This window comes from Dromaius novaehollandiae, chromosome 2, assembly GCF_036370855.1.
Source record: "Dromaius novaehollandiae isolate bDroNov1 chromosome 2, bDroNov1.hap1, whole genome shotgun sequence".
NCBI classification, from domain to species: domain Eukaryota; kingdom Metazoa; phylum Chordata; class Aves; order Casuariiformes; family Dromaiidae; genus Dromaius; species Dromaius novaehollandiae.
This window is the reverse complement of record NC_088099.1, coordinates 142,840,224-142,866,437: the sequence shown is the minus strand read 5'-3', so window position 1 is coordinate 142,866,437 and position 26,214 is coordinate 142,840,224. Positions and strand designations below refer to the sequence as shown.

The 26,214-nt window shown below is 36.9% G+C and overlaps 1 protein-coding gene across 1 annotated transcript; it reads left to right on the top strand.

Annotated features, from left to right (window-relative positions):
* The first annotated feature begins 1 nt into the window (after nucleotide 1).
* On the top strand, nucleotides 2–26,214 carry DCAF13 (DDB1 and CUL4 associated factor 13). The gene is made up of 11 exons (XM_026119634.2): nucleotides 2–208; nucleotides 1,977–2,176; nucleotides 3,373–3,480; nucleotides 5,017–5,106; nucleotides 5,804–5,959; nucleotides 6,584–6,661; nucleotides 10,677–10,759; nucleotides 12,503–12,667; nucleotides 16,264–16,399; nucleotides 24,292–24,455; nucleotides 25,289–26,214. The coding sequence occupies exons 1-11, from the start codon at nucleotides 103–105 to the stop codon at nucleotides 25,374–25,376; spliced, it is 1,374 nt and encodes a 457-aa protein (XP_025975419.2). The 5' UTR covers nucleotides 2–102; the 3' UTR covers nucleotides 25,377–26,214.

Here is a 26,214-nt window from a genome sequence, read left to right as displayed (position 1 = left end):
AGACTCCGCCGGGAACCTCCCGGCCGGCGCATCCGCTCCTGTGGGAGGAGGCCGCCCCCCTCCCCCCCGGTCCGGCGGAGCGGCAGCGGCAGCAGCGGGTGCATGTGCGGCGGCGGCGGCGGCCAGCCGGCCGGGAGGATGCGGGTCAAAGTGCTGAGCCGGAACCCCGATGATTATGTCCGCGAGACGAAGCTGGACCTGCAGCGCGGTGAGGAGGCTCGGCCCGCATGCCGCCGGCACGGGCACGGGAGGGCCGAGGGAAGTGGGTGGGAAGGGCCTCGAGCACCCGCCGGCCACACGCCGCGGCTCGGCTGCCCCCTCGGCAGAGGGTCGTGGCCCTGCGGAGGCTCCCGAGCGCTTTAGCTTGGTCGTGCCTCGGCCGCCGCCGGGCCGGGCCGGCGAGGAGGCGGTAACGGCCGCTTGGCGTGCGCGAGGGGACGGTGCTCTGCGCATGCGCCCGGCGCCGCGGGAGGAACCGTTGGGCGCTGCGTGAAGGGGGCGCGGAAGAAGTGCGGCCGCGCTGCGCCGGGCGTCGGTTACCTCAGGCTCCGAGGGTCCGGGAGTTAATTAGTGGTGTTATTAGACTTTAGATGTTCGTTTCAGATGCAACAGCTCTAGCCTGGTAGATGCGATGATATGAGATATTCTATTTATATTCTGTCAGAGCTGATTCTATACAGTCTCACAGTTTCACCTCAATAACATGATAGAAATGAGATTTAATTTCTACTTAGTGTAGAAATAGTTCAGGAATAAGGTTTGTAAACTCACGATCCTTTGTCAGAGCAGGTATAAGATTCTGGACTTGTTGGCATCACTAAATCAAATAGTATTTTGAGCAGAAGAGACCTGTGGTATTCGAAATTGCATATACTTTGTTAATTGATTGAATTAGAGGTAGGCAGCTCTGTTGTGTGTGAAGTAGCACCATAACTGGTGCTATTCATAGTACGGGAGATACTCAAAAGCCTTCTGGACAGGGTCCTGGACAGCCTGCCCTAGGTGACCCTGCTTGAGCAGGGGGGTTGGACTAGATGATCTCCAGAGGTCCCTTCCAGCCTCAACCATTCTGTGATGCTGTGAACTGTGCATTTCCTCATCGTTTAACTGTGATGATGCACTTACACCATGAAAAAGGTGACTAAAATTACTTACTAGGACAATAGCTGAGGTGTGATTTGTGTGTAGATTTTTAAATCAAATGCGTCGTATACAACCATTTTCTCAGAGATTTTATTTTTAGGGGCTTTAACCTGCAATAAATATTCTTTGGAAATCAGTAGACTGAAATAAGCATTAATTCACGATGACTGATCTAACTGTTGTCAGTTGTTCTGCTGACAACCTTTTTGCATAAAACACAGTGTCAGTTCCAGCCTTCTTTCTCAATTTATCTTTAGGTATGGGTACACAGATGGATGCAGAGAGACCCTTGCTTACTGAATGTAAACCATCTCTGGGAAAAGCAGCTAGCACCAGCAAAGTACCAAGCTAATGAGTCTCATTTCTGAGCCAGAGCTGTTTTGCTGCTGGCTGAACAGAAACAGAGCTAGGTTGCAGCTCCCTGTGCCTGTCCTTTTAGGCACATCTTTTTGCATATACTGGAATTTGGTAGCAAGAGGTTGGGTTTTTTGTTTTGTTTTGTTTTCTAATATCCATTTCAGGAAGGGCAAGATATCCATCATTTTCAGTTTGCTGCGTGCATTCATACCTTCATTAGTTTAGTAGTATATTCTTAAAAAGGGCACTGAAAAATTTTAAAGTTATTCCAGATTTCATTAACTTAGAGATTGTCAAGCGATCATACTAATGATCCCATAGATCAATTTCTAAACAGTAGGTATGGCAAAAATCTTAGTGTTGCAGAAAATTCTTCCGTGGCAAGGAAAATAAAACAGAAAAGCATCTGAATGCAGCTTACCTTGAACTACAGTACATATAACAGGCTTATAATGACTGTGTTACTCTTATTGCAGTTCCAAGAAATTACGATCCTGTATTGCATCCTTTTGAGGTTCCACGGGAATACACAAGAGCTCTGAATGCAACAAAGCTAGAACGCGTGTTTGCAAAACCCTTTCTTAGCTCACTTGATGGCCATAGAGATGGAGTTAATTGCATGGCAAAACACCCGAAGAGTTTATCTACAGTGCTTTCTGGAGCTTGTGATGGAGAGGTAAGCTGCAGTTACAAACTACCACAAACAAGGTCCCTTTCTTCCCCTCCCCCCCCCCCTTTTTTTTTAATGCCCTGGTTTTATCTTTCTTTTGTGTCTTTGTTCAGCTGTCATACCATAACTTCTCTCAGAAGTTTGGGACACTTTCTCAAACTGCATGTTGTGACCTTCCAGCATGCAAAGAATGTCAAAAAGCTTTAGGAAGCAGCTCTCACTATACAGTTCCTCTGAGTTAGGGAGTGAGAAGGGGCTGTCATAACTGGGTGCAAATGTTTACACAAATTTAGGAACTTCTGGAAAGCTGTAAGCTGGAGGTAACATTCAGTTTCTTGGCATAGAGCAATGAGTGTTAAAACTTGCCGTCCCTATAGCTTTTTGCACCCTCCTCCCTCCCCTGCCAGCCCCATTGAAGTTGAACTGCTACTGATTCAGAAGATTACATAAAGTCAGATGAGCTAGGGGAAAGGGGCACACTTTCAAAAGCTTTGTGGAATAATAGTTTAGCTTCTTCACTAAAAATGATAAACGTGTATCTGTTTTATATTTTAGATTATTATAAATAGCAAGGAAGGGTACTTTATGTGGAGGCAATTGCAGAACAAAGCCATTTGTCTTCTCTGCTCTCCCTCACCCTTATGTTGTTGTACATTTGATAGTATTTTTATGTTTTAAATGTATCTTCTGGGTATCTGGTTACTTTCCAGTGTGTATAGAACATACAGAACTGAGCTTCTCCATTTCTTTATTTTAAATAGGCCCAAATGTTTTGAAACAGAAACCTCTGTGAGAGGTAGACATACATTTAGGATGTAATACAGCAGCTGGAGTGAAAACATGGTATTAATTCCAAAAGTTATTTTCTTGTGCCTTTTTCTTTAAGGGGTATCTTTGCTAAAATTAACATTGCTGCAGTCTTTTAACAAGAATTCTATTTCAGAAATAAGGGAATGCAAAAATAATGTAAGTGTACAGTTTGGGGGGAGGAAGGAGTAAGAAGCAAAGAGCTATATCTTTTTTTGTTTGTTTGTCTTAAGGGGATAATTATGCAGTTTTAACATAAATCTGTCTAATGTTCAAGCCAGCTGTGGCATTTTGTTACAATGTGAGTGATCTCTGATGCCTGAATTATGAACTTTAATTTTGGGCTGTAGAAAACTGAATTAAATAACACCAGAATACTTTTCCTTTTTTAACAGGTTAAAATCTGGAACTTGACCAAACGACAGTGCATTCGTACTTTACAAGCCCATGAAGGCTTTGTGCGAGGGATTTGTGCTCGTTTCTGTGGTACCTCATTCTTTACTGTAAGTATAATGTGTCTCCTTAGTACAGTCTAACAATACAGAGTATCTATTGACCATCTGTTTTTTAATGAGCAACTTACTGTAATCTCTGCTGTAGAATATTTAAATTTCAGTTATTTTAGAATTTGAATGCATTTATTCAATTTGTCATGTGAACCTGTCAATTCTGACGAAAATTTTTTTGGTGCTATCATACTTATGTTATTGAAGAGTATGGAAGGGATAAACACCAGATAATTGCTAAAGGGTAGTCATTTAAGTAAAATTTGAGTAAACTAGTTCATACAAAAGAGGTAGATAGTCTGTGTTCATTGGAAGACATGCAGATGGTTACTTTTCTAAGTGTTTGAATTCTCTGTGATTAAAGATAAACTAATTAATTTAAGGTGATTCCAGCTGAGTCATTAAATTCAATAAAATTCTGTTAATAAAACTTTATTAGTTTATATCAGCCGCAACTGATTTAGTTACAGGTAAACTGTTTGGAAATAGTGTGTTTTCCTTTTTGCATTAAAACAATTCTGAGATGATACAGTAAAAACGATTGTGTTTGAAGATTAGAAAGTCCTCAGGTTTTGCTTCTTATGTGCTAGGCATGTAAGAGCTATGTTAACTCTTATACATTTATTTTTTTCTGAAGTAGATATGAGGTCATGAAGGCATTAGTTATAGTGTGGGAAAGTTGCAGCAGAAAATTCTAAATGACACCAAATTAGAATCCCCTTTTGACATTCCCTCTGTCTGAAAATTGGGAGAGGGGAAGAAAAAGGAGAACTGGTGCTGTCGGGAGAGGAAGTTGAACATGTATAGCTAACTTTTCTTTGAGCCACATCCAGTTTCTCTGATCCAGGTCATGGCACAGCCATGCAAAAACTTCTGCTGGCATGGTGTGAGAGGTAGCTTGGGATTAGGAGCAGGCAACTGGAGCAACTCAGGTGGAAAGTGCCTTTTGACAGCTTACATGCCCACCAAATGACTTCCAGAAGATGATTTGCAGTGTTAAGATATTCTTTATTTAAGAATCATAAAATGTAGTCTAAAAAAAAGTCATCTTTTCATCTCACCTTTTCACTATTCAACCCTGAAAGTATCTCTTTTGAAGACTGGAAAAGATCCAATGTGACAACTAGATCAGATTTTTTTTTTTTGGTAATGTTTTAATAAATCTTAAATAAATCTTCAGTACAAAAAATCTGCATGTGAAGATCCAATTCAAGCAGAACTTGTTTTAGTACAGTCAGATACAAAGATGCTGGAGCAATGCGTGCAGACATGACTGTTTCAGACCCTGAAAATAAATCTTTGGAGTGTACCTTCTAAGTTTCTAGTAAAGTGTTATGACGAAGAGAACTGATGTTTGGCTTAGAGGTATAAAACGGAACAGTGAATTAGGCAAGAGAGAAACACTCTACTTTGGTATAGACCATTTTGTTTTTTATTTTGAAAGATTGCCTGTTCTTAGTTGTAAAGCAAATTAATTCAAATAAGCAGAATAAATTCATGTAAATCTGTACATGCTTCCTCCAATATTTCCAGGTTGGTGATGACAAAACTGTGAAGCAATGGAAAATGGAGAGCCCAGAATATGGAGAAGAAGAAGAACCGATTCATACAATTCTTGGAAAGGTAGAAAACCTTAATTTTGATTTCCCATGTCTGTTATTTTGAATTGTTTTGAATCAATTCTTATTTAGCTTTGTGGAGGGGATAGAAATAGGTTGTTGTTGTAATGGGTTGTAAGGTGATGGCATCAAATTTTATAATAGCACTTTTAAAATATCTTCAGCTTTTTATTATATTTTGTTTACAAATAACTAGAAAGAAATACCTCAAATGTCATCAGAAACTGCTTAGATCTGTCTCTAGCAATCATTCCTTTCCTGGGAACTGGTCAAATCTTTCTGTGGTCTATTCCTCTCAAGCTGCATGTTGTCAGTACTTGGTCTGCATCAAATAATTTTGTTTTCATGCGAATACCTCACAGCCATTCAATACAAAACTTTGACTTTATTTTTAAAATTCCTGTTTGCTATAAAATCAGCCATGACTTTGTCTGTAAATTGGTTTCTAATGCTGACGCTGTTGTAGATTAACAAATTTACAATGCATGCATGTTAAATGATCATGTAGAAAACTAGCCAATTGTATAAGGGTGCATCTAATAAGACTCAGTTTCCAGGGTCACTGGTGACTCAGTTTTCAGTCATATGAACAAAAAAACCCATGGCAGACTCAATATGCAATGATCTGTTGATCTTTTCTGTAAGAGAACATACATACGTATTTATGTATACATTTGATTTTTTTTTTCTTTCTTTTAAAGACTGTGTATACAGGAATTGATCACCACTGGAAAGAAGCTGTTTTTGCCACCTGTGGCCATCAAGTGGACATCTGGGATGAACAAAGGACTAGCCCCATGTGTTCTCTGACATGGGGTTTTGATAGCATAAGCAGTGTAAAATTTAATCCCATTGAGGTAATATTTCTGTTATATATTGGAATATCAGTATTTTTCTTGATCAGTGTTAGATCTAAACTGTATTACTACTATCTTTAATGGCTTTTTCCAAACGTAAATTTCTTTTTGTTTTAATATGTAGAGGAGCGTGTATATATATAATTTTGTTACAGTCATAATGCTTTGATAGATACCATATATTTCTTTGGTTTTTTTCCTCTTTCAGTGGGGGAGGGGAAAAAGATGTAGGATAGTCTCTTTTCTGCCCCACAACAATACATATCATGTACTTCAGTCACGTAATGTAGTAGTTGTGTGGCTGTGGAGCTCTCATCTTGTCCTCTACTGTAATTCCCTCTGACAGTCTTCTTGCCCTCTGCAGCAAACAACTGAATCTGCTCTTATCTTCTACAGCAGTTCCTTTATACTTGTTGGGTGGGCTGTGCTTGTGGGTGAGGGAAATGTATATGAGGAGGTACTTGTTACTTGTAGAGTAGAGAGGACTGGGTGGATTCTGAATTTTAATGGAAAAGCTATTTAAAATGCTTGGGTTGAATAATTAACTGTACACAAAGAACTGTGAATGTATTTACTTGAGGATTGAAAAGGGGAACTAATTGACTACTTTTTTTTTTTTTAAAGACATACCTTTTAGGAAGCTGTGCTTCTGACAGGAATATTGTGTTGTATGATATGAGACAATCAACTCCATTAAAGAAGGTAACATGTTTCTTCTTTTTTATCTCTTTTTAATATAAGACTGTGGCAGTGATAATGATACACAATACATAAATAGTCTGTAAGTATTGATGAAGATAGAGAAAGAGAAGCTCTGAACTGTGAGTTCAGTGAGTGTTCACATTCTTTGAGTCTCTTGGCTAAGTTGATGGAGTTAATCTTGGAATTTAAACCAAGCAGAGTTAAAAAAGCCCTCTTCTGTGTTCAAACTGGCTGTCATCCTCACTCTGTTGTAATTCTTGATAAAGTGCCTGACCTGACAGCATTTTCATAATAAGAACTTTATGTTCATTTATTGCATTGTGTCTGTGTGACTTTTTTTTTTTCTTTTCCCCTTGCCAGAAGGAAACAAAGTAACTTATAAGGCATTTGCTACAGATCACTGGAGAGCCTTGCTCTGCATTTCAAAAGCTTGTGTGTGTGTGTGTGCGTGTGTGAAAATAAATCCTTCATGAGCTACCTTGTCTTAAGTGATATAATCTATGCAGCTAGTATAAAAATTTCAGAAATCCTTTGCAGTGAAATCCAAATTAGATGCCATATTTATGTATGAAACATGAACATCGAAATTCTTGCTCATCTTAAAGAATGTATGTATTTGTTTAAAACAAGAAACCAATAATTCACATGCAAGTATTAACAAGCTGGATCACAATCAGTTTTTTTTTGAGTCCCATAACTATCTTAACAATTTTGCGTCTTGAAGTATGATATTTTGGCTTGTGATACACTGAGTATCCTTCTGGTATGTTATATACTATTTGCAATGACTGTGGGCTAATATATGCTGGAATGCTATAATGGCACTTAAAATAGTCATCAAATAGGAATGTTGTTGGCATAACAGTATTTCTTTCTCTCATTGTGCACCAACAATTTTTGCTGAAGTTTCATTTTCATTCACTGCTTTAAAAAAAAATTGTTGATAATGCTAATTTGAGATGTGAGTGCAGAAATGAACTCAGCCAGTGCTGTAGCTGTGCAATTAGAAGTTAAAAGGATGTAGTCTGAGCATTTGTGAGCTAAGTTTGAGTCTAACTGAATGTTACACACACATACTGCCATCTATATATGTTTGTGTGTATATATATGTGTGTGTGTATATATATACACATATATATATACACATCATGTATAACCTGCCATAGGAGCTTAACACTGATCAAAACTTCCTTGCATCTGCAGATACAATAGCTTCTGCTAGGTTTCTGCTGAGGTGGGAACAATTGTTCTGTGCAGAGACAGGTTGAATATCTGTCTGGCTCTGCGTTGAAAGCTAAGAGCTCTGTAACTCCCAAGAGAAGGATGGTGCTGATAGAGGCACCTTGCCCCTGGGGAGGCACTAGCTCCTAGAGCTGCTGTGTTCCTGGTGAGTCATCAGCAAAGCAGCTCACGCTTTGCCCTGAGTTTGGAGCTCTTCCTTCTTTAATGGGAAATAGGAGAACAACTTGTGAAGTACTAGCTCCCTTGCCTGCTTGTCCTGTCCATGAGTTTTGAAGCCTTAAGTTTAGGCGAGAGACAAATAAGATGGTGAGATGTTACATAAGTACAAAATAATGAATGATGTAAAAAAGTTGGGAAAAGATGAAGGGGAGCACTCCTATTCTACGACAAGAGGAAGACATTTAGTAAAAGATAGTACATTTTAAAACTAAAAGTCGTTCTTGTGTAACCTGTGGGTCACAGAAGGAAAGAGATTAGGATGTTTTAAAGATGGACGACTTTAATATTTGAACAGATGGCAGGAACTGTCTTGTCAGTTGTTTCAAGCAATTGCAGTTTCAAGCAATCTAAGCTGTTTACATGAACCAGATATCGTGCAGATAGTAAAGAAGGAAAGGTCAATTATTTGGGCAATCTGCTTTTGTGTTATAGTAATCTCAAAATGTCCAGGCTGACTCATTTTATTTGTCATCTTAGCAAGTGCTTACAATTAAAATAAATAAACCAAGATAGCCAAATGTCCAAGGACTTTACAACTTTGACTTGTCCTAATGAGGACTTTTTTAAATGAAATGACTGAGCATATCTATAATTGATTAAAAATAGTGTCAGAAGATGGTAAAGATTTTAATAGTTCGAAAATGCCACTATTAATGTATTTACAACAATTTAAATCACTTCCAACCCAGGTTGCTGTATGTAGCTGTTACTGAATGTAATGCTAGATCTGTACAGAGCCTCCTTTTCTTGGGTGCTATTTTAAATGCAAATGTCACTGATAAAATAAGCTGAATGCTATAGGCTCAGGCAAAAAACTGTGAAGGAAGAGGTAGAGTGTGGACTTTTAACAAACCTGGCCTCTTCTGAAAGGCAGCTGGATTTTCCAGTAATATCAGTTATTTTTTTGTCATGATTTTAAGGTAATGTGTTTCAGCTACTCTTGTACTCATTTTGCAGAAGCTGGAAATCTTGGGCAGGGAAGGTTAAAGAACCTTCCTTCATTGTTAGCTTCCCAGATGTATGTGCAGAGTTTATTATTAGAAGAACAATACTGAAATCTGAACAAATGCTAGTTATCACACTAGCATAAACACAGAGCCTTTCAGTGGCCTATCTTTTCAATAAAGGCTGTTTTTGAAGTAGAAAATACTTCAGTCATCTGATTATTGCGTTCGAATCTGGGCGCATGTAATTTCTGGAAATGAGCAGTATTCTGCAGTGTAGACTTCATTTCGTATTGAACCTAGAAATAGTAGTGTGACCTAGAAAATGAGCATTTGTGGAGAATGAGAGACATGAGAATATGCACACACTAATAAAGTCACAATCCCTTTGGAGGGTGGAGCAGAAGAGGTCATCACTTTTAACTTGCTTTGAAATTTTGTTCATAATTTTAAAAGTTATAATTGCACAAGTGTATTTTGTTATATGCATGTAAATTTATCATGTTTGGTATAGTAAGCTGAGAACAAAAAGGAGGTTTGAGTACTCTAGTATTAAACACCAAAATTTCAGGATTTCAGAATTTTCAGGTAGGACTATGGTTGGTCTGGAGCATTATGGAAAATCCTGTTTAGAGTTATTCTGTTTGTTAATAAGTTGCTCTGTAATTATTCATCTACTTTGTCAGGCATACTGTATGGGAGGTATTTTTAAATACAGTGGTCAAAAGCTCCAAGAGCCATAAGCCAAAGCTGTTGTGTCATTCTGGGAGTCAGAGGACTCCACCCACAACACCTCCACCCTCTTCTCCCCTGGTTGCCTAGCTGTTGCCACTGCAGTCCTCCAAGTTGGGAGCATCCAATATGTGGCTTCCTAATACCTCTTGCCTCATCCACTGTAAGCAAAGTGGTAGGATCTTCTTGGGGCAATCATCAGCTGCATTGCTCCTGCTTTAAGGCAAGCTGGCCTCTTTGTAGCAATCCGCTTGCCAGTGGCAAGCAAATCTTATCAATGCAAAGGAACTAATTCCCTGCTAATGTAGTGATGGTGGTGAGTAAATTACAACACAGTAACTGTTTCAAATGCTGCTTGGCACTTAGAGAAAAACAAGAAGTGGCAACTGGCCTAGAGAATTCATAAACTGTAATTTCTGCAATAAAATAACAAAGGGATAGGAAAAACTGGGAGAACATCAAAATGATGATATTACTTTGCAAATGCTTGTTCACACCCTTTGAAATAGATATTGTATAAACAAACAGGCTTAATTAAAGGCTTCTGTAACTATGATGGAGAAGTGAGTTTTTTTGGAGGTTCCAGGTTGGCATGTTAGTTTTGGGGTAACTGGTAACAGCTTGGGAAGACTTGCTTCCAAAATGGCTTGTAGCAAAAAATTTAATTGCAGCATCGCAATGAGTATGTGATAAGGGATAGGAAGACTTGAGTTCTAATTATAACACTGCTAAGGAAACGTATATCATTGCTCTGCTGCAATTCTGTACCTAGAAAGAAAGTGTTTAGCTGTCTCCAGTGGTATAAGAAGCTTTGTATTTGAGGCATAGCCAGTGTTTTATTACCTATAACAAGGTAGCAATGTGTAAATACCTTTCAGGTTATCTTGAAGATGAGGACAAATACATTGTGTTGGAACCCCATGGAAGCGTTCATTTTCACTGCAGCAAATGAAGATTACAAGTAAGTGTGATCCTGCTTTTTGATAATGCTGATCATGTTTTTAATCTGTGTCTTGGTGATTTATCATCATTTTACAATATATATTTTTTAAAAAGCTACTTAAACTCTCTAAATTTCAGTCACTTAAATAATGTCTTAGAAAATTACAGGCTTACTGATTTCAAAAAATTTTTGGTGGTAAGCTGCTTCTTTTTCTGTATTTCAATAGGGATGGAGGAAGCACTGTAATTTACAACAGAAAATTAACCACTGTTTTGTTCTATCATAATAAGAAAAATGCACTTGAATCAGTGCAAGCATAGCTTGCAAAGGGACCTAGAAATTAGTCAGTATTGGTCCACCCTGAGGCAATATAAGTGTTTATTTTCTTGCCAGCTATCATGAAGCTTGGTATCTTGTACTGATCAGCTATTTTGATGGGAACATTTCTAAAAAGTTAATCTTTTGTGAAACAGTTCCAGAAACTGTAATACTTATCCTTTCAGTGTCTTAGAACACATTTTTACTTTTGGACAATACTATTCATGTGAACAGCTAATCTGATATTGAGAAAAGCTGCCTCTGAAACTAGGCCACTGCAAAATGTGCTCCATATCCTTTTTTCCAGGAAGCTAGTGACCTAACAATAGATCACTGCCGTCTTCTAGAACATAGGAGTTTTATCACTTATCTTAATGCCGTTCTTCCAAAGAAATGGAATCTGGCCCAGACCTTGAAAGCAGGTGTTGAATTTAATATACTGCTTTTTGCCTATTTTTGATTATGTTAAAGTGAGGCTACCTAAAGTGTTTGTTTATAGCTGTTTTTTTCTTCCTCACTAAACTAAAAATGGTAGCTGTTACTGTTAGGGGCAACTGTCCTCTTAAACTAAAGCAATTAGTATGAGTGCAATGCTAAGTGCCTATATCAACAACACACCTGCAAGTGTTAGCTGATTAAAAGCATCTATTTTCTAAAGGAATACAGAAAGAAAAAGTAAGAATTGCCAGGTAACTATTGTATAGGAGACATTGAACTAATGTCTTCTACACAAGTGCAGGTAAACTTCACCTGTTCTGCCTGAGCTCTGCAGTGCTTAAGAGCAAGCCAGCTGTGGTCCCGCAGCTGTGTAGCTATTTTCAGTGTGATGCTTTTCTACAGGTGATATGCTCTACTGAACCAGTAGCTCCATGTGTTGAGGGATCAAGCTTTCCTTGCACTCCTGCAGACTCTCTGTTCAGCTGGCCTTCTAAAGAAAGGGAACTAACCACATGGGAATGTCACAGTAGACTTTGAGTTACTAAGAGATTCCCGTGTGGGAAGATCTAGAAGCCTTGCAGAGTTGATAGGCTTGCCATAATGAGGATAACTGATTCAGAGACATTGTCCGAATTAAGGTTATATACTTCTATTCAAAGGTGGAGTGAAGGAAGACGGTGGACAGGTGGCTGGAGAAATAGGTTAGGTCAGTGACCCAAGAACAGATGCTGAAGGGAGTAGTGGAGTCCTATCTGTTCTTTGAGAGAAGAGCAAGAAACGTAGATCTGGACCAATAAGTAAACCCACTGGCTAGGAAATTAATTTCAAGCCCTAAGTATGTATCTTCCTTTCTTTTGATATGATACTCGCAGTTTTAAACAATTTTCTCATCAATATGGATCTATCCTTAAGCATGTTTGTGCATGATTTAAGTAGCTGTTTACCAAAAATGTGCTAATTACTTAAGGTGTTAAGTTGTTACATTGTTGGTCTTTTCTTTTAAAGCTTATATAGTTTTGATATGCGCTTTCTTGCATCACCTGTGATGGTGCATATGGATCACGTGTCTGCTGTTCTTGATGTGGATTATTCACCCACTGGGAAAGAATTTGTGTCTGCCAGCTTTGATAAATCTATCCGCATTTTTCCTGTTGACAAAGGTCACAGCAGGTGAGTGATTTTTACACTTCTCTTGCCCTCGTGTACCACTAGGGCCTCCCTCCCTAGTCCTCAAAGTTCTTCATTTAGTTGTTAACATCTTCATTGAGGCATTCAGTTTCCGTGAATATTAAGATCTTATTCTGTATATAACTTGAGAGTGACAGCTCATATAGTTGACAGATAATTTTGGAGTATGCATTAGAACAGAACTTTCATTTAACAGGTCGCAGTACTGATACTGCAATTTTGGATTAAAATTACAGTGGAATCCTCTGGGTAAAATTTCTCAAACATGTTACGTGTTTGGGTTTTTTCCTCTATTTTATTTTGATGCAAAGATATCTAGAGGGAAGGTTGTATTCGTAAAGAAATATTGACTATTTATAGAAGTGGAAGATTTGCTTCCTCTCCTTTGGTATTTCCTGGTAATACTCCGCAAATCTATATTTTTGTTTTTCTGTTGCCTCATACTTTCCTTGACGTTATTGCTTTCCGGCTAGATTAAATATCAGTTTTGAATTATTGTTCTTAGTTGTACTCATTTATATTTTACCAGGATGAATCCCATCTTATTTCAATTTCTATATCTTTAATGCATTTAGTTCCTTTTGTACTATATCTCTGTTATCACTGATGTTTGCAGTGCCTCACAAGATTGTAGCATTTGTTGTTTAGGGGCTATCTTCATCCTATATGGATGATTACTAAAGGCATTACATGAGAAGCATGGTAATATGGATTATTTATGATCTGTTTGGGACATTTTTGTGATCTAATTCACTTCCATTTATTATTACCTTCTGCTCATGCTTTGTTAACCAGGTTTTGATTCATGTGACAGTGCTTTGAATACAGCTCAGTACGAATTAGTTTTTCATGCAAGGTCTCATAAGGCAGTATATTAAATATTTTGTTGAAGTTCAGATTGGATCTACTTTGTGCTCCATTATTTCTTTTTCAATTTGATGGAAATCAAAGCAAGTTATCAAATCTGTCTGGTATCATTTGTTCTTCATAACACTGCCTTCATTATTCTCTGTCAGTCTTTCCATTTTTTCTTAACTTTATTTTACTTTTTTAGTTGCCTTCCCTCTTCTCCTTTAAAAAAAATGCTGCCACTAGTTTAGATTTTAGATGTTTCCTTTAGGATGTTGAAATAGTGACTGGGGAAGAAATATATTTTTATTATTGATTGATGAATATATTTTTATTATCTACTGTTCAACATCACTGTATGCTCTTATACATCATTAGAGATTGAGAGGAGTTGTTTCCATTGTCTTTCATAACCGATCTACAAATTGTTTCTGCTTTCTCCCTGTCCTGCAAAAAAGTTTTAAGTATTGTGGTTCCTTTGGTTTTTTTGTTTGGTTGGTTGATTTTGGGTTTTTTTTTTTTTTTTTTTAAGTGTTGTATTGTTAAACAACGTGGATAGCAGCCCTTGTGTTCATCAATTTTCCTTCTTGTGGAATAGTAATGTTTACAAAAGCACCTGATACGCAAAGTTAAAGCACAGCGCTGCCATTGAGGGGAAACTGAGCAGACCCCATGATGCAACAGCGAAAGGCTTTATCTGTTGTTGACATCAGGTTGTTGACAAGTCCTGTGGAAGGAAAAGACATTTTTTGGCAGTGTGGTTGCCATAAATGTAGTGAGGAAGAGACTTACAGATGAAGGACTTAGCCTCGTATAAGCTGACTGGATCATTCTAGGTAACTTACAGTTCTTTAAAAGCTGTGCTTTCTCAGAATTACATTGTTGAAATTAATCCTATGAAATGGAGAAAGGGCTCCAAATGGAAGAGCTGATCCTTCTTGGAAAACTCCTGGGGGTACATAGGGGTGTCTCTAAGCAAAGATCCTGACTGTATTTCACTTAACTCAGGCTTTTGATCCCCTATCAATTTGAAAAACTGTAAACTTTCAATGCTTTCTATTTTTATTTTTAAAATAAAGTTTAAGATTTGGAAAATCAATATCCATAAGAAATAAGATCTATCATGAAGCTTACTAAGTTTTTGGTAAATGGAAGATGTGTCTGTGATTTTTTTTTTTTTTTTTAATGAAAGATCCCTGTTATTCAGCCATGTACTTTTATGTTTTTCCTTTCCTTGAAAATGACATTTGATAACTTGTGATGATAGTAGCTGAAGAGACAAAGGCTGAAAATTCAGAGTAAGGAGCAGAAAAATCTTTAGTTTCCCAAAGGTGGGTGAAGAAATGTTTTTGTTACTGGGCCAAATAGTAAAATTAAAGTAAGCTAGAAATGCTTTTAAAAATTCATATGTGCATATGCAATGTAAAACACCAACAGCAGTAAAAACCTGATGCGAGTATTAATGTTTTCTGCAGTACTTGTGCTCAGTCTTCCACACTCTTCTTGTAGAACATCACTTGACTGAATTATGAAAGGGGGTTAAGCTTATGAAAGGTGGTTTACTGGTTTCATCTGTTCTTCTCACAGCCTCACCACCCCCACTGCAGCCTAGTTGTTTTGTGTCCGTTAAATATGCTTTGTTTCCATACTTCCTTTCCAATACTACTTGGATGTTGTTTTTATGAATAACTGAGTAGAAGAAAGAGAGAATGGTCTTTTAGCTGCAGTGCATGACCAGTACGCACAAGGGCTGGGTAGTAGCGGGCAATTACATGACTGATATGCAAAAGGGATGGGTATTAGCTGACAGTTTAGGTCAAGAATGAAAACAACTAAAAATGTAACACAAAAATGTCCCGGGTCCTATATTTTTATAGCAGAAATAAAATAGTAACTTTATATGAATAATATTGTTCCACTTGCTTGCTGCATACTGAATACAACTCAAGTGACAGTTTCTTTTAAACATTGAAAATGTTTCTAAATGTAACATTTGAATCAGCAGGTGCTGCACTTGTTAAGCAAAAGTCTAATTGCAGAAATTAAACATGTTTTATTAGCCAACAGCCATTCTAAATCCTGTTCTACTAGCTGGTTTTTGTTGACTTGTTGCTCTGCAGGACGTTGAGACTTTTCTTTAAGTTCTTAAGGTTTTTCTAGGACCCTTTAGATAGTGATAAAGTAGTACATTTTGGGGAGAAAGGAGGGAAGACACAATGAAGAGTAACTGATCTATTGTCATGTTCATAAATGGACAGGTGGAGGTGAAATGCTTACTGTTCTCTTTCATGTTCATCATTCTTCTGTAGTCCCATTCAGTAATGCTTGATCACTATAATAGCATATTAGTGAAAACTATTATGGGTACTTTATGCATATGATGTTGTATACCATTGGTATGTTGTTTGAAAAAGAGAGGTTTATTAGCTACTTACTGTAATTTCTATGAAAGCACTATTTAAAAAGCATTTGTAAAAGATGGTATTTTATCAGTCTAACTAGCATATTGTATTTGAATTTATAAAAATATCTATAGACATATATATTAATATACTGCATAAATATAATTAGATATAATTTAAGATCTAGCACCTTGTTTAAAAAAAGTTAGAATTTTTTTTAAAAGTCAGAAAAATATATATTCTAGTTTGAATGGAAAACTGCTATTTGAAAGATAATGTTAGGAAAAGCAATTCTAAAACATCTTAAAATATATTTCTTTGCTTTAGGGAGATATATCATACAAAGCGAATGCAGCACGTCATCACTGTAAAATGGACTTCGGATAATAAATACATTCTGTGTGGCTCAGACGAGATGAATATTCGTCTTTGGAAGGCTAATGCTTCTGAAAAACTGGGAGTGGTAAGAGACTTGGTTTTTGGTTTTCTTGTTATCACATGACAGGGAGTGTTTTGCGTTTTTTATTACAACCATTTAACCTATTAAGCTTCTAAAAACTTCTGTTTCTAAAATAAAATTGTAGTTTGAAATTTTATGTTTTTCTTTTAGAAAACTAACATGCCTGCATGCATAACATAGTTCCTTTTGCAACTACTGCAGATTTTAATATTAAGAGGATGACAAATTACACACCTCATTATTGCTATGCAAGGTGATTTTTATTTATAATTACCAGTTCAAACTAAACTAGACTAGAGTTTTCTGTGTGTGTGTGACAGGTGAGAATTCACCCCTTTGCACTATTGAGAAAGCAGTAAATTCTGGTATGCTATACACAAGTGATTCTACTGAAGTGTAGGGTCACTACTTTTAAAAATGTTCTGTGACTAACATGTAACCGATACTTGCCCAGTTCATACTGTGATAAGCACACACGTGGTAAAATAGACCATTTGCAGTGATGCGTAACCAAGATTGTCATTAACCTGTGTGAACTTTCAAATATCAACACACACACTGATACAGGATCTTAAGTCCATTTAATTCAATGTAAGTCAGTTTAGCTGAAGTGTTTCTAGTAGCAGACCTCAGTCTAATAGATACCTTTTTCTAGTTACACCTGTTCAATTGTTGATGTATAGACAAAGCCAGAATGTGCTGTTATAATTGTCACTTGCATATATCCATCTACACAGACCTGTTAAAAACTACTGAATAACTTTAGAGAATGAATTTGACACTTTTCCCCCTGGGAGTCATTAGAGCATTTTGGAGATGTTTACAAAGCTGCTTCTGTGCCCATCAGCATAGCAGTCAAATAGTGCTTGGAGGAATTCCTGCTTGATCTTGTAAAAGACTGAGAGGGAAGGAATAGGAAGCTGTAATTTGAGGAAGAACATTGTATAGTTAAGGGCCCAGATCCATGCCATTGTTATGTCTGGAGCTGCTTGTGGTTACTTGAAGCTCCATTAAGTGATAGTATCTGCATTAGGAGGGAAGGAGCAAGAGCTCCCAGGTGAATGGGAGTGGTATGAGTACTAGGGCTACATTGCAGAATCAGAAAATGCATGGACTGTTTTGCAGTGTGAAGGGCTTGATATGGGAAAGCACAGCTAAAACAATGCATGTATCTGTAGCTGTGGCCCACCATAGGTATTTGAAACTCCTGTTGTTTTTCTTATCCTTTCTGTAGAGCTATAGATAAAAACCTTTATAGCCTATATAGTATCTGTGGTTGAAAACTACTATTTAAATTGAATTTCTTTAAAGCATTGAATTTTATTTCGTGTTTATGGTGCTATTTCTTTCTCTTCTGAACCGATTTGTGGGATTTATCCATGAGTGCTTCGGTCAAACATTTAACATTTAAATATCATCCTGTTACCTGCTAATTCCACTAACTTGACAGTGTTTGCTATGGACTGCACTTTTGGATTCAATTTTTATGTTGAATTTGCTTAGATGGTGCAGTACTGGGCAGAAATACCACCTATTTACCTGTTGGTGTATTTATATACTTGCCAGAACTCCCTCTTCATCTGGTCTAAAACTTTTTATTCACCATCTTCATGACTAGTACAAAAGGAGAGTGCCCTCTCTCTCTCTACCGTGTAGTTCCAGAACAAATTGTCTGTTCTTTACCCTGTCTCCTTTGTGTGAAGGACAAGGTGGTAAGGAGAATATCTAAAAAATCTTTTTCACATAGGATGATTGTTAATGTTTTAGTGTGTAAACAGAAAATTCATTCTCCTGACTACAAGATGGCATTGGCTTCTTTTCTATGAAGAGTAAGGATACTTGGATTTGGGAAGTGATGAGCAAAACCAATTACTTCTGTAAACTATAAATATTGCATGCCAAAAGGACTACTTAGTTAATGGTTCAAGTATTCAAAAAGTAGAATGGTAAATGACATTGTGCTGTTTTCTGTAGTATTTGCATCACTGACAGTTGACTGGGGATGGCTCTAAAAAGGACGCTACCAGTCATGACTTTAGGGTATTTGCTATGGTCTGCAGATTAGTACTCTTGCGGTCCTTGACCTCTCAGTGAATCCTACACAAAATAGCCTGGCCATATTTTTCAAGTTTTTAAATATATTGTTGCTGCTTGACATGCCTCTTGGAGGTTGTGCATAGGATTCTTTTCTGCTAATATGAGATCATTCTAATACAGCTTTTGTAACATGCATGTGTGTAAAGGTTTGTAAGTGTTTCTGACGAAGACTTTGGGCCCTCAGATCCCAAGAGGACTGAGTTACGTGTAACATATAGGTTAGGTGTCATTTTTGGTCTGTTTTCCTGATTATCAGAAATGAAACTCATCCCATCTTCTAGAATATTCTAGGCAGTCATCCTATCTCAAAAAAAAAAAAAACTATTTGGAAAATAAAAGACATCTTAAGAAACCAGAAATAAGAAATACGGGAAGAAATTTCAAGGGATATAATAAAACATATAGAAAAACTGGACTGGAAATTTCTTCTCCCTAATTTCACATGGACAGCATTAAAGAATGTGGGAAGAATTATGTTAAAATAAGAGCAAATAATGTTTCACAGCCTCATATGTTTTCTGGAAATGTGTTCAACACGTAATGCCGTTGAGGCCTTGAATTTATCAAGCTATAGAAATTGCAAGTGTCCAGAGCTGCTGTAGTTACTATAAAAATATTTTTGGAAGCACCATGAAATTCAGTTTTTCAGGTGTTCAGAGAGTAATTGTTGCTACTGGGGATTAGGTGGAATCTTTATGGCTTCTCAGATTCTTGAATATACATTGGAAATATCACTTGGATTCAGCCAACTGTGCCAATACTTTGTTTGATCCAGCCTTGTAGTTCCTGTAATTCTTAATGTTGTGAGTGTTAATGCCTATTTACCAGCTTCTGTTGGTTTTCTGTAGCACGGGCTCTTTCTTTTTTAGGGGACTGCTGTTCTTATCTTCATAGACATGTGCCTGCTCATTTTATAAATGTCCAGGCTCATTTTATAAATGTCCAGTTCTTTCACTATTTTTTGAGCATTTTCAACTTTCAAAGCTGAACATTCAGTAATTCTGTCGCAAGTGTCAGAAAATATCTTAAATGCTTAGTTGCTTGGGTCTGCTATTTTTCTTAGCTGAGAAGATTTGATTGAATGACTCATCCAAAGGTCACTGTATTCCTAATAAAATGCCAACATCTCGTAATACATTGTATTTCAAGATGGATATTTTTGGGCTGGGGGTGGGTGAAGACCAGCATCCTGAAAGAGAAAAGTAAAAATGCTAATCAAAAATTTTTTTCTTTGGTGAGCACTTAGTCTGACTTGTTTTCAAGATTGCTGGGTTCCAAGGAAGTTAGACAGAATACAGTACTTATGTTGTGCCTTGAGACTGATGAATAGTTACGCAGTTGGAAAGTCGTACTTTCTGAACTGTAGCTACCCAAGCAGTCAACAGTTCTGACATGCATGTTTCCTTTGGTTTATTAATGTATTTGGCATTGCACTCATTATTTAAAATCAGTGAAACATTAAAGTAAGAATCAAAGTCTCTGGAGGAGCCAGAGGCATGCTATGTCTCTACTCCACTGACAATTAAGGCTGCATGGGTTTTATGTAGGGGTAGCAAAAACTAAATCTTTTTGTTGGAGCTACTGCAGAGGTCGCTTTAAAACAATTTGGTGTTTAGATGTTTTCTGAAATAAAAGTTTAGCTTTTTTCAGTAACAGCGTGAAGTTAAATAGGACTTCGTAGGCTTTCTTTTTAAAGCAATAAATCTGTAGCTCTGCATATGCAAACAAGAAAGATGGGAATAAATAAGACTATTAAGATACTCCAGACAGTTCATTTATTATACATAAAAACTTGCCTTGTTAAGTATGCAAGTATGCTTTTTTACTGTGTGACCTTGGAGAGGTTTGGGATTTCTGAAAGGTAGAATGCCTTTGCCTTGTAAGGAAAGGGGGAAAAAAAGAGCTTCGTATGAGTGAAAAGGCTGGAAAAGCAGCACTACTAGAATAAGTTTCAGTTAATAAAATAGAATTCATCTGATTGGTACAAAGAAAGGGCTATGTTCGGTTTTTATGAATTGTCGTGATAGCAATGAGCTATCAGCAAAACTTCAAAAAGCTATATTGTTCTTCAAAATATTAAGACACTCAGTTTTCTGCACCTGCAGTTCTTACAGTGTAAATGCTTAGTAGCATTACTTCTGTGAGTAACAGCTGCAAAATTTGGTTCTGTTACCTTTCCAAAGAATTTAGAGATTAGAACAGAATACTGGACAACTGAAGGAGAAAACTTTCTTCCTATGAATGTTTTGTATTTCAGTAAGTGTGAAACAATATGAGAAGTAAGTGTAACAGTAGTGGAACATAGGTTTGCTGCTTTCTTACAGGATGCAAACCTAATAGCTTTTGAGCTAAGGATTGAAAAAGACTGGATGAAACTACAAGTCTTGTTTTTTGATCTAGCAAAGTGCATTAGCAGGAGAGCATCAAAACTGTCTAAGTAATTGTGTATCCTTTCACTCTTCTAGTATAAAGTTCCATTTTGTGACATAAGGCTGAAAACTAGTAGTGCCGGGTAGTGTGTGACATGGCATGCTTTTATTAGTGAGTTGGGGTTTGTGATTAAATGCACATATGACTTCATCCCTTTAGCTATGATTTTGTGCTCTTAAAATCTACGTTACTTTTCTTTTGTGTTCTCCATTTAGAGATAAAGAATCAGTTTTTGATTCAGAGAGACAGTGAGTAATAAACTTCATAGCAATAAATTTAGAAGGGAATTTTCAGAAGAGCAATAAAAAATTTTTGCATAAAGACAAATTATGATATGGAAAATTGCTGGAATATGTTCACGTTCTAAAAATATGTTGCATCTGTGCTTTATCTGACTTAACTTAGAAGGGCAACCTGGGCAAGATAGATAACAGCCACTTCATATTCCTTTGAATTGCAGCAGTCTAATATTGTGGAATTTTTAAACACATACACAGTACAAATATAGTACATTTTGAAGGGAGTATGATTTGTCAAAGGTGATCTTAGCTTTTCAGTCAGGGCTCTGGAAAAATGCTTACCTTCATTCTGCTTAGAGGGGAAAAATAACTAGCCTCTGTCACCTCGAGGGAGAAAAAGGTGTAGACCGTTTACTTGAGGACACGTTTTCCTATTACTGGCAACTTGGGTGTATTTTACAGTTCCTTTTCCCCCTTTTTCACTCTAGATATTTGCTGTGAAGTACTGCTTCAGTACTGGCACAAATAGCGGCCTTTCCACCAGCTAACCTCTCCCTATTCCTTGTATAGGAAGTTGCACATTCATTTTTTAAATGTATGAAAAAAATCACATGTCATTTTTGAGTATATGTCTTTCATTCATGATGTCATATAAATCACAATTTATTACACTGTAGAGTATTCTAGTCATTATAAACAAGGTCTTTAATCCTGCTAATTTGTGCTGCATTTACAGAATCTTCTTCAGCACAAAGCACTATGGGAAGTAATGCTGTTCTCTTCAGCCATTTAGGTTGACCTTTGTAGAATGAGTTGCAAGAGAGAAATTGGAGTTCACTGTGTTGTTGCAGTCTGCTTTCTTAGCTGTCTGGTATTTCTGATGAATAGATACGAACTTGTCATTTACACATGATTTTCTTTTACCACTATATAGATGAGGGGACATGTAGCACTGCCTTGTATATGGGGCATTGACAATTTGCAATTGGATGGGAAGTGACCAGATAGGTGTGTTTTTACGCATTACATGTAAGAATGGAAATGGACTCAAGCATAACCACCGCTTTATCTATATTAATTTTTTAAATAAGATATCCTGGATGTATATTTAATTTACAGATTCACCTCTGTCTGTAGAATCATCAAGGTTACACTAAATCAGCAGCAATTTGCTCCTCTTAAATTAAATTAAAGAAAAATCATTGCATTTAATTAAAATAAAAGCTCTTTAATTTGGATTATATTGGCAGTTTTCTGCAGAGTGGGAACACCTGGGACTTGCTGAGAGTGAAACAGCTATTCAGCCTGGCTCAGTAGTGGAATTTGACTGAACTGGGGGGGAGGGGGGGGGTCTAGTTCTAGTGGGTTAGGGATGTAGAATTTATTTTTTTGCAGTTTGAGAGATTATGATAAAGAGGGTAAGTAAAGTGGAAAGCCTTACTTTTATGAATAAGAGTATATGGAGAAACCAGGATAAGAATATATCTGTCTCTTTGATACCTGAATAAGAATTTTCTGAGTGATGAGTTTAATGGCAGCTGTACATCTGGTACCTGGTTTCTTTGTTGTCCCAAAGGAGAAACTACTTTGCCATCTGCTTTATTAATATCTTGTTTTCAGACCATTAATGGTATTTCAGAACAAAATTGTTTGAGTATGGTATATTTCATAAATTCTAGAAAAAAATATATATATTCCAACAGAAGTCACTTTTAAAGGTGACCTCCAAAACGGAAAAGGAGCAGCCAGTTGCTGCTAAAAAATGCATGCTTCATAAAGTAGATGGGATTTATAAGCTTTGTTTGCTCTAAGAAAGTATCTTTTTGTTGTTGTTGTTAATGTCAGAAATTCAGGTCTTGTCTTCTCATGATACTTCACAGAAAGTGAGAAATTAGTGAAATGGAGTCTGAATTACTGATTTGTTACTAAGACTTCAGGTGCAGGTAGTAGTGGCTCAGAGTAAGAAGGCAAAAGACTTGTGCCACTACATAAGAATATGAAGACATTTTAGATGTCTGAAACCCTGGAGTTGGAGATTCTGTTTGTAGAGGGAGGGCAGGAAGGGGATAGGATGTAGCAGATCTCTTGTTAATCTGAAAACCCCTAAATAGCTTGGGTGTAGAGGATTTTTTTTTCTTAAAGATTCAGCATCACCTGCTGTTTTGGTCAGAGTCTGAAAGTGTGCTAGAAAGTAAGGCAACTGAAATTCCTGCAGATACAGGAAAATCCAATATACCTAGAACTTAACATTCCTCATGAAGCAGTGCATGCTTTAAACCAAAACACAGCACACGGGTTTTTCCTTCTGATATATAAGGACCAAAGGAAACGTGCCTAGTTTCAGAAATAATTCCTCTGTAGGTTAGCTGTGGGGAAATGGGGGTCTCCTTCTTGTTGGTAGTGGTGGCTCAGACATAACTTTTAATAAAATTATGGATAAAAATTATGGATAAAATTTGTATAAAATTAAGTCATTTGTGGTAATACTAACTCACCTGTATTTCATGTACTTGTGATACTAAGATATTTTAGCTGCATGATGAAAGCTGGAACTCCACGTGTGCCATACAAGCAAGTTAAGACTTGCAATACTATATGTACACTGCACTTCCTAATGGACATTTAAAATGGATCAAGGCAAGATTTAGGCCAGGTAATGTGTGGTCTATAAAGCTTTCCATCAAGACAATTCACTTATAGCATTTGTACTTATACTGGCTAGTGATTAAAATGCATGAGAATTTTTGTTTCACAGCAAAAGTTGATCATTGGCAGAAGTTAGGAGAGCAAACGGCTTCTGATCAAAAAGGTTTTACTGTCAGCTATTTCTATTCTCTCTCCTTATCTACAGCACATTAAAATCTGATTTTAGGGAAGTAAGTTGAATTACTTCTCTGAATTTTGAAATTGTGGTAATATGTTTTGTGTTCGAGCAATGAAGTATTGTAAAAGCTATAGGTTTTTAATACTTATTTACCATAATTCTCAAGTTTCTGTGGTTGCAGCCATTTGCTAGAAGGAAGATATTTGAATTAAAAGTTGAAGTTTCATTTTGTAGAGAAAATCCTGTCAGTTCAATCCCTGTTCTTTTCTAACACTGTGTGCATGTGTTGTGCTTTCCCCATATAGCTTACACCACGAGAAAAGGCAGCTATGAACTACAACCAGAAGCTGAAGGAGAAGTTCCAGTACCATCCTCAGATCAAACGCATAGCTCGGCACCGTCACTTGCCTAAAAGTATCTTTTGCCAAGTCAAGGAGCAACGGATCATGAAAGAAGCTCGTAGGCGAAAGTATGTCTTCCTTTTCTGGCTTTTTTTCTTTCTATCTTAATAAAATGCATCACTTAATGCTGTAGCAACAGTGTATGGCAGTATTAGAGCTACAGTGTATGGGAAGAAGAAATATGAGTTACTTCTAACCATCGAAATAAGTGCTTGTGAAATACTGGATTGATTAGCCTTCAGTTATAAGGAAAATGCAGGCAAGTGCCAGCAGCAACAAGGACTGTCTGTGTCTCCAAGTCTACTGAAGGAACACAAGAGAATATCAAGTTGGAAGAAGACACAGTGCTCTGTGTTGTGTATGATGTGACACAGCGTTGCAACGGCCTGGGGTTTGTTTGTGTTTGTTTTTTTCTTTTCGTCTTTTTAAATGCCAGACTCCAGCATCAGCATGAGAATCTTCAGTAACCTGGATCATTGGCATTTTGTATTCCTAGGAGAGGAAGGTGGCACGCTTTATTGTTGCCATGAAATTGTCAGTAAAAACATAAAGTGGTGCGTTTTAGTCATTTTATTCTTCAACTTGAGCAGCAAATCCTGCTGACAGGAAAACCAAGTAAATTATGTCCCACAGAAAAGGTTCAATTTAAAACTTTTCTAAATTAGTCAGCTTTAAAGGTTTGGTTGTTTGATTTTTTTTTTTTTTCTTTTTTCTCCAAAGGGATAATGCTCCTTCTTAAAGGAGGAAATACACTCGTTTTGATTAATAAAAGCAGAACAATTATTTTTATTTATTTATTTAAATTGCAGGTTATCTCCAGTAGTAGCTTAAGGAAGAAACTCGTATTTCTTAACTCTTTGTGCTGACTACTGAATCTCATTTTCCTTCTTTCTTTTTCTAGGGAACAGAATCGTCGTAAGCACAGCAAACCAGGATCTGTGCCTTTTGTGTCAGAGAAGAAGAAACATATTGTGGCAGTAGTGAAATAATTTTTTTTCACATTTACAAAATGTCATTTAAAAAAATGTTTAAATGAATCCACTGTACAAAATATGAGGGTCATTGGTAAGACAGTGTGGCTCTGGATACATTGCTTTTCTTCCGTGCATACACTTGCTCTGATTTCTCAGGTCCTTATCTGCTTTGAGTAGTCCTAAGAGTTGGCCTTGAGTCTTTTATTGACATCCACATGGCTGGTGTTACTGGGCCCAACTCCATAGATTTCAGTGGAGTTTCCCCCTTTTGATATAAGCAGATAACTTGATCCTTGGGGTAGGATATGTGTGGCTCCAATTCCATTCCTTGGTACCTTTCCTTCAAAAAAAAAAGATTGAATATGATTCAGAATTGGCAGCAGCAAATAACTTAGTTCCATGTATTAGAATCATAAAATCAGTTGTCTTTACACTGACTTTTTACAGAAATCTAATGAAGTAAAAAAGTGACCATAAAGCAATGGGCTAGATCGTGATTATTCCAAATGACTAATATACTGCACTGTATTTATTGCAGAGCGATATAAAATTTTCCTTTTATCTAAAAGGAATTCAACATGACTGTCAGACCTCTGTAAACACATTTAGAGTTTTGTTCTGTGTTCTTAACTATTGTTACAAGACTTGACAAAACTTCAAAGACTGTTAAAGTTGCTAATACTAATAATGATGTTCTTGAATAAATATCTTTTCTCTTTAGCTTATTTAAAACTTGCACAATTTGTCATCTTTCATCCATGTTTTAGAAAACCCAAAAACTTCTTTAGATGAGTTTTATTATAAGCCTCCTGTTTAAAGTTTGTAATAAAAAATAAAAGCATTTCTAAAGGTA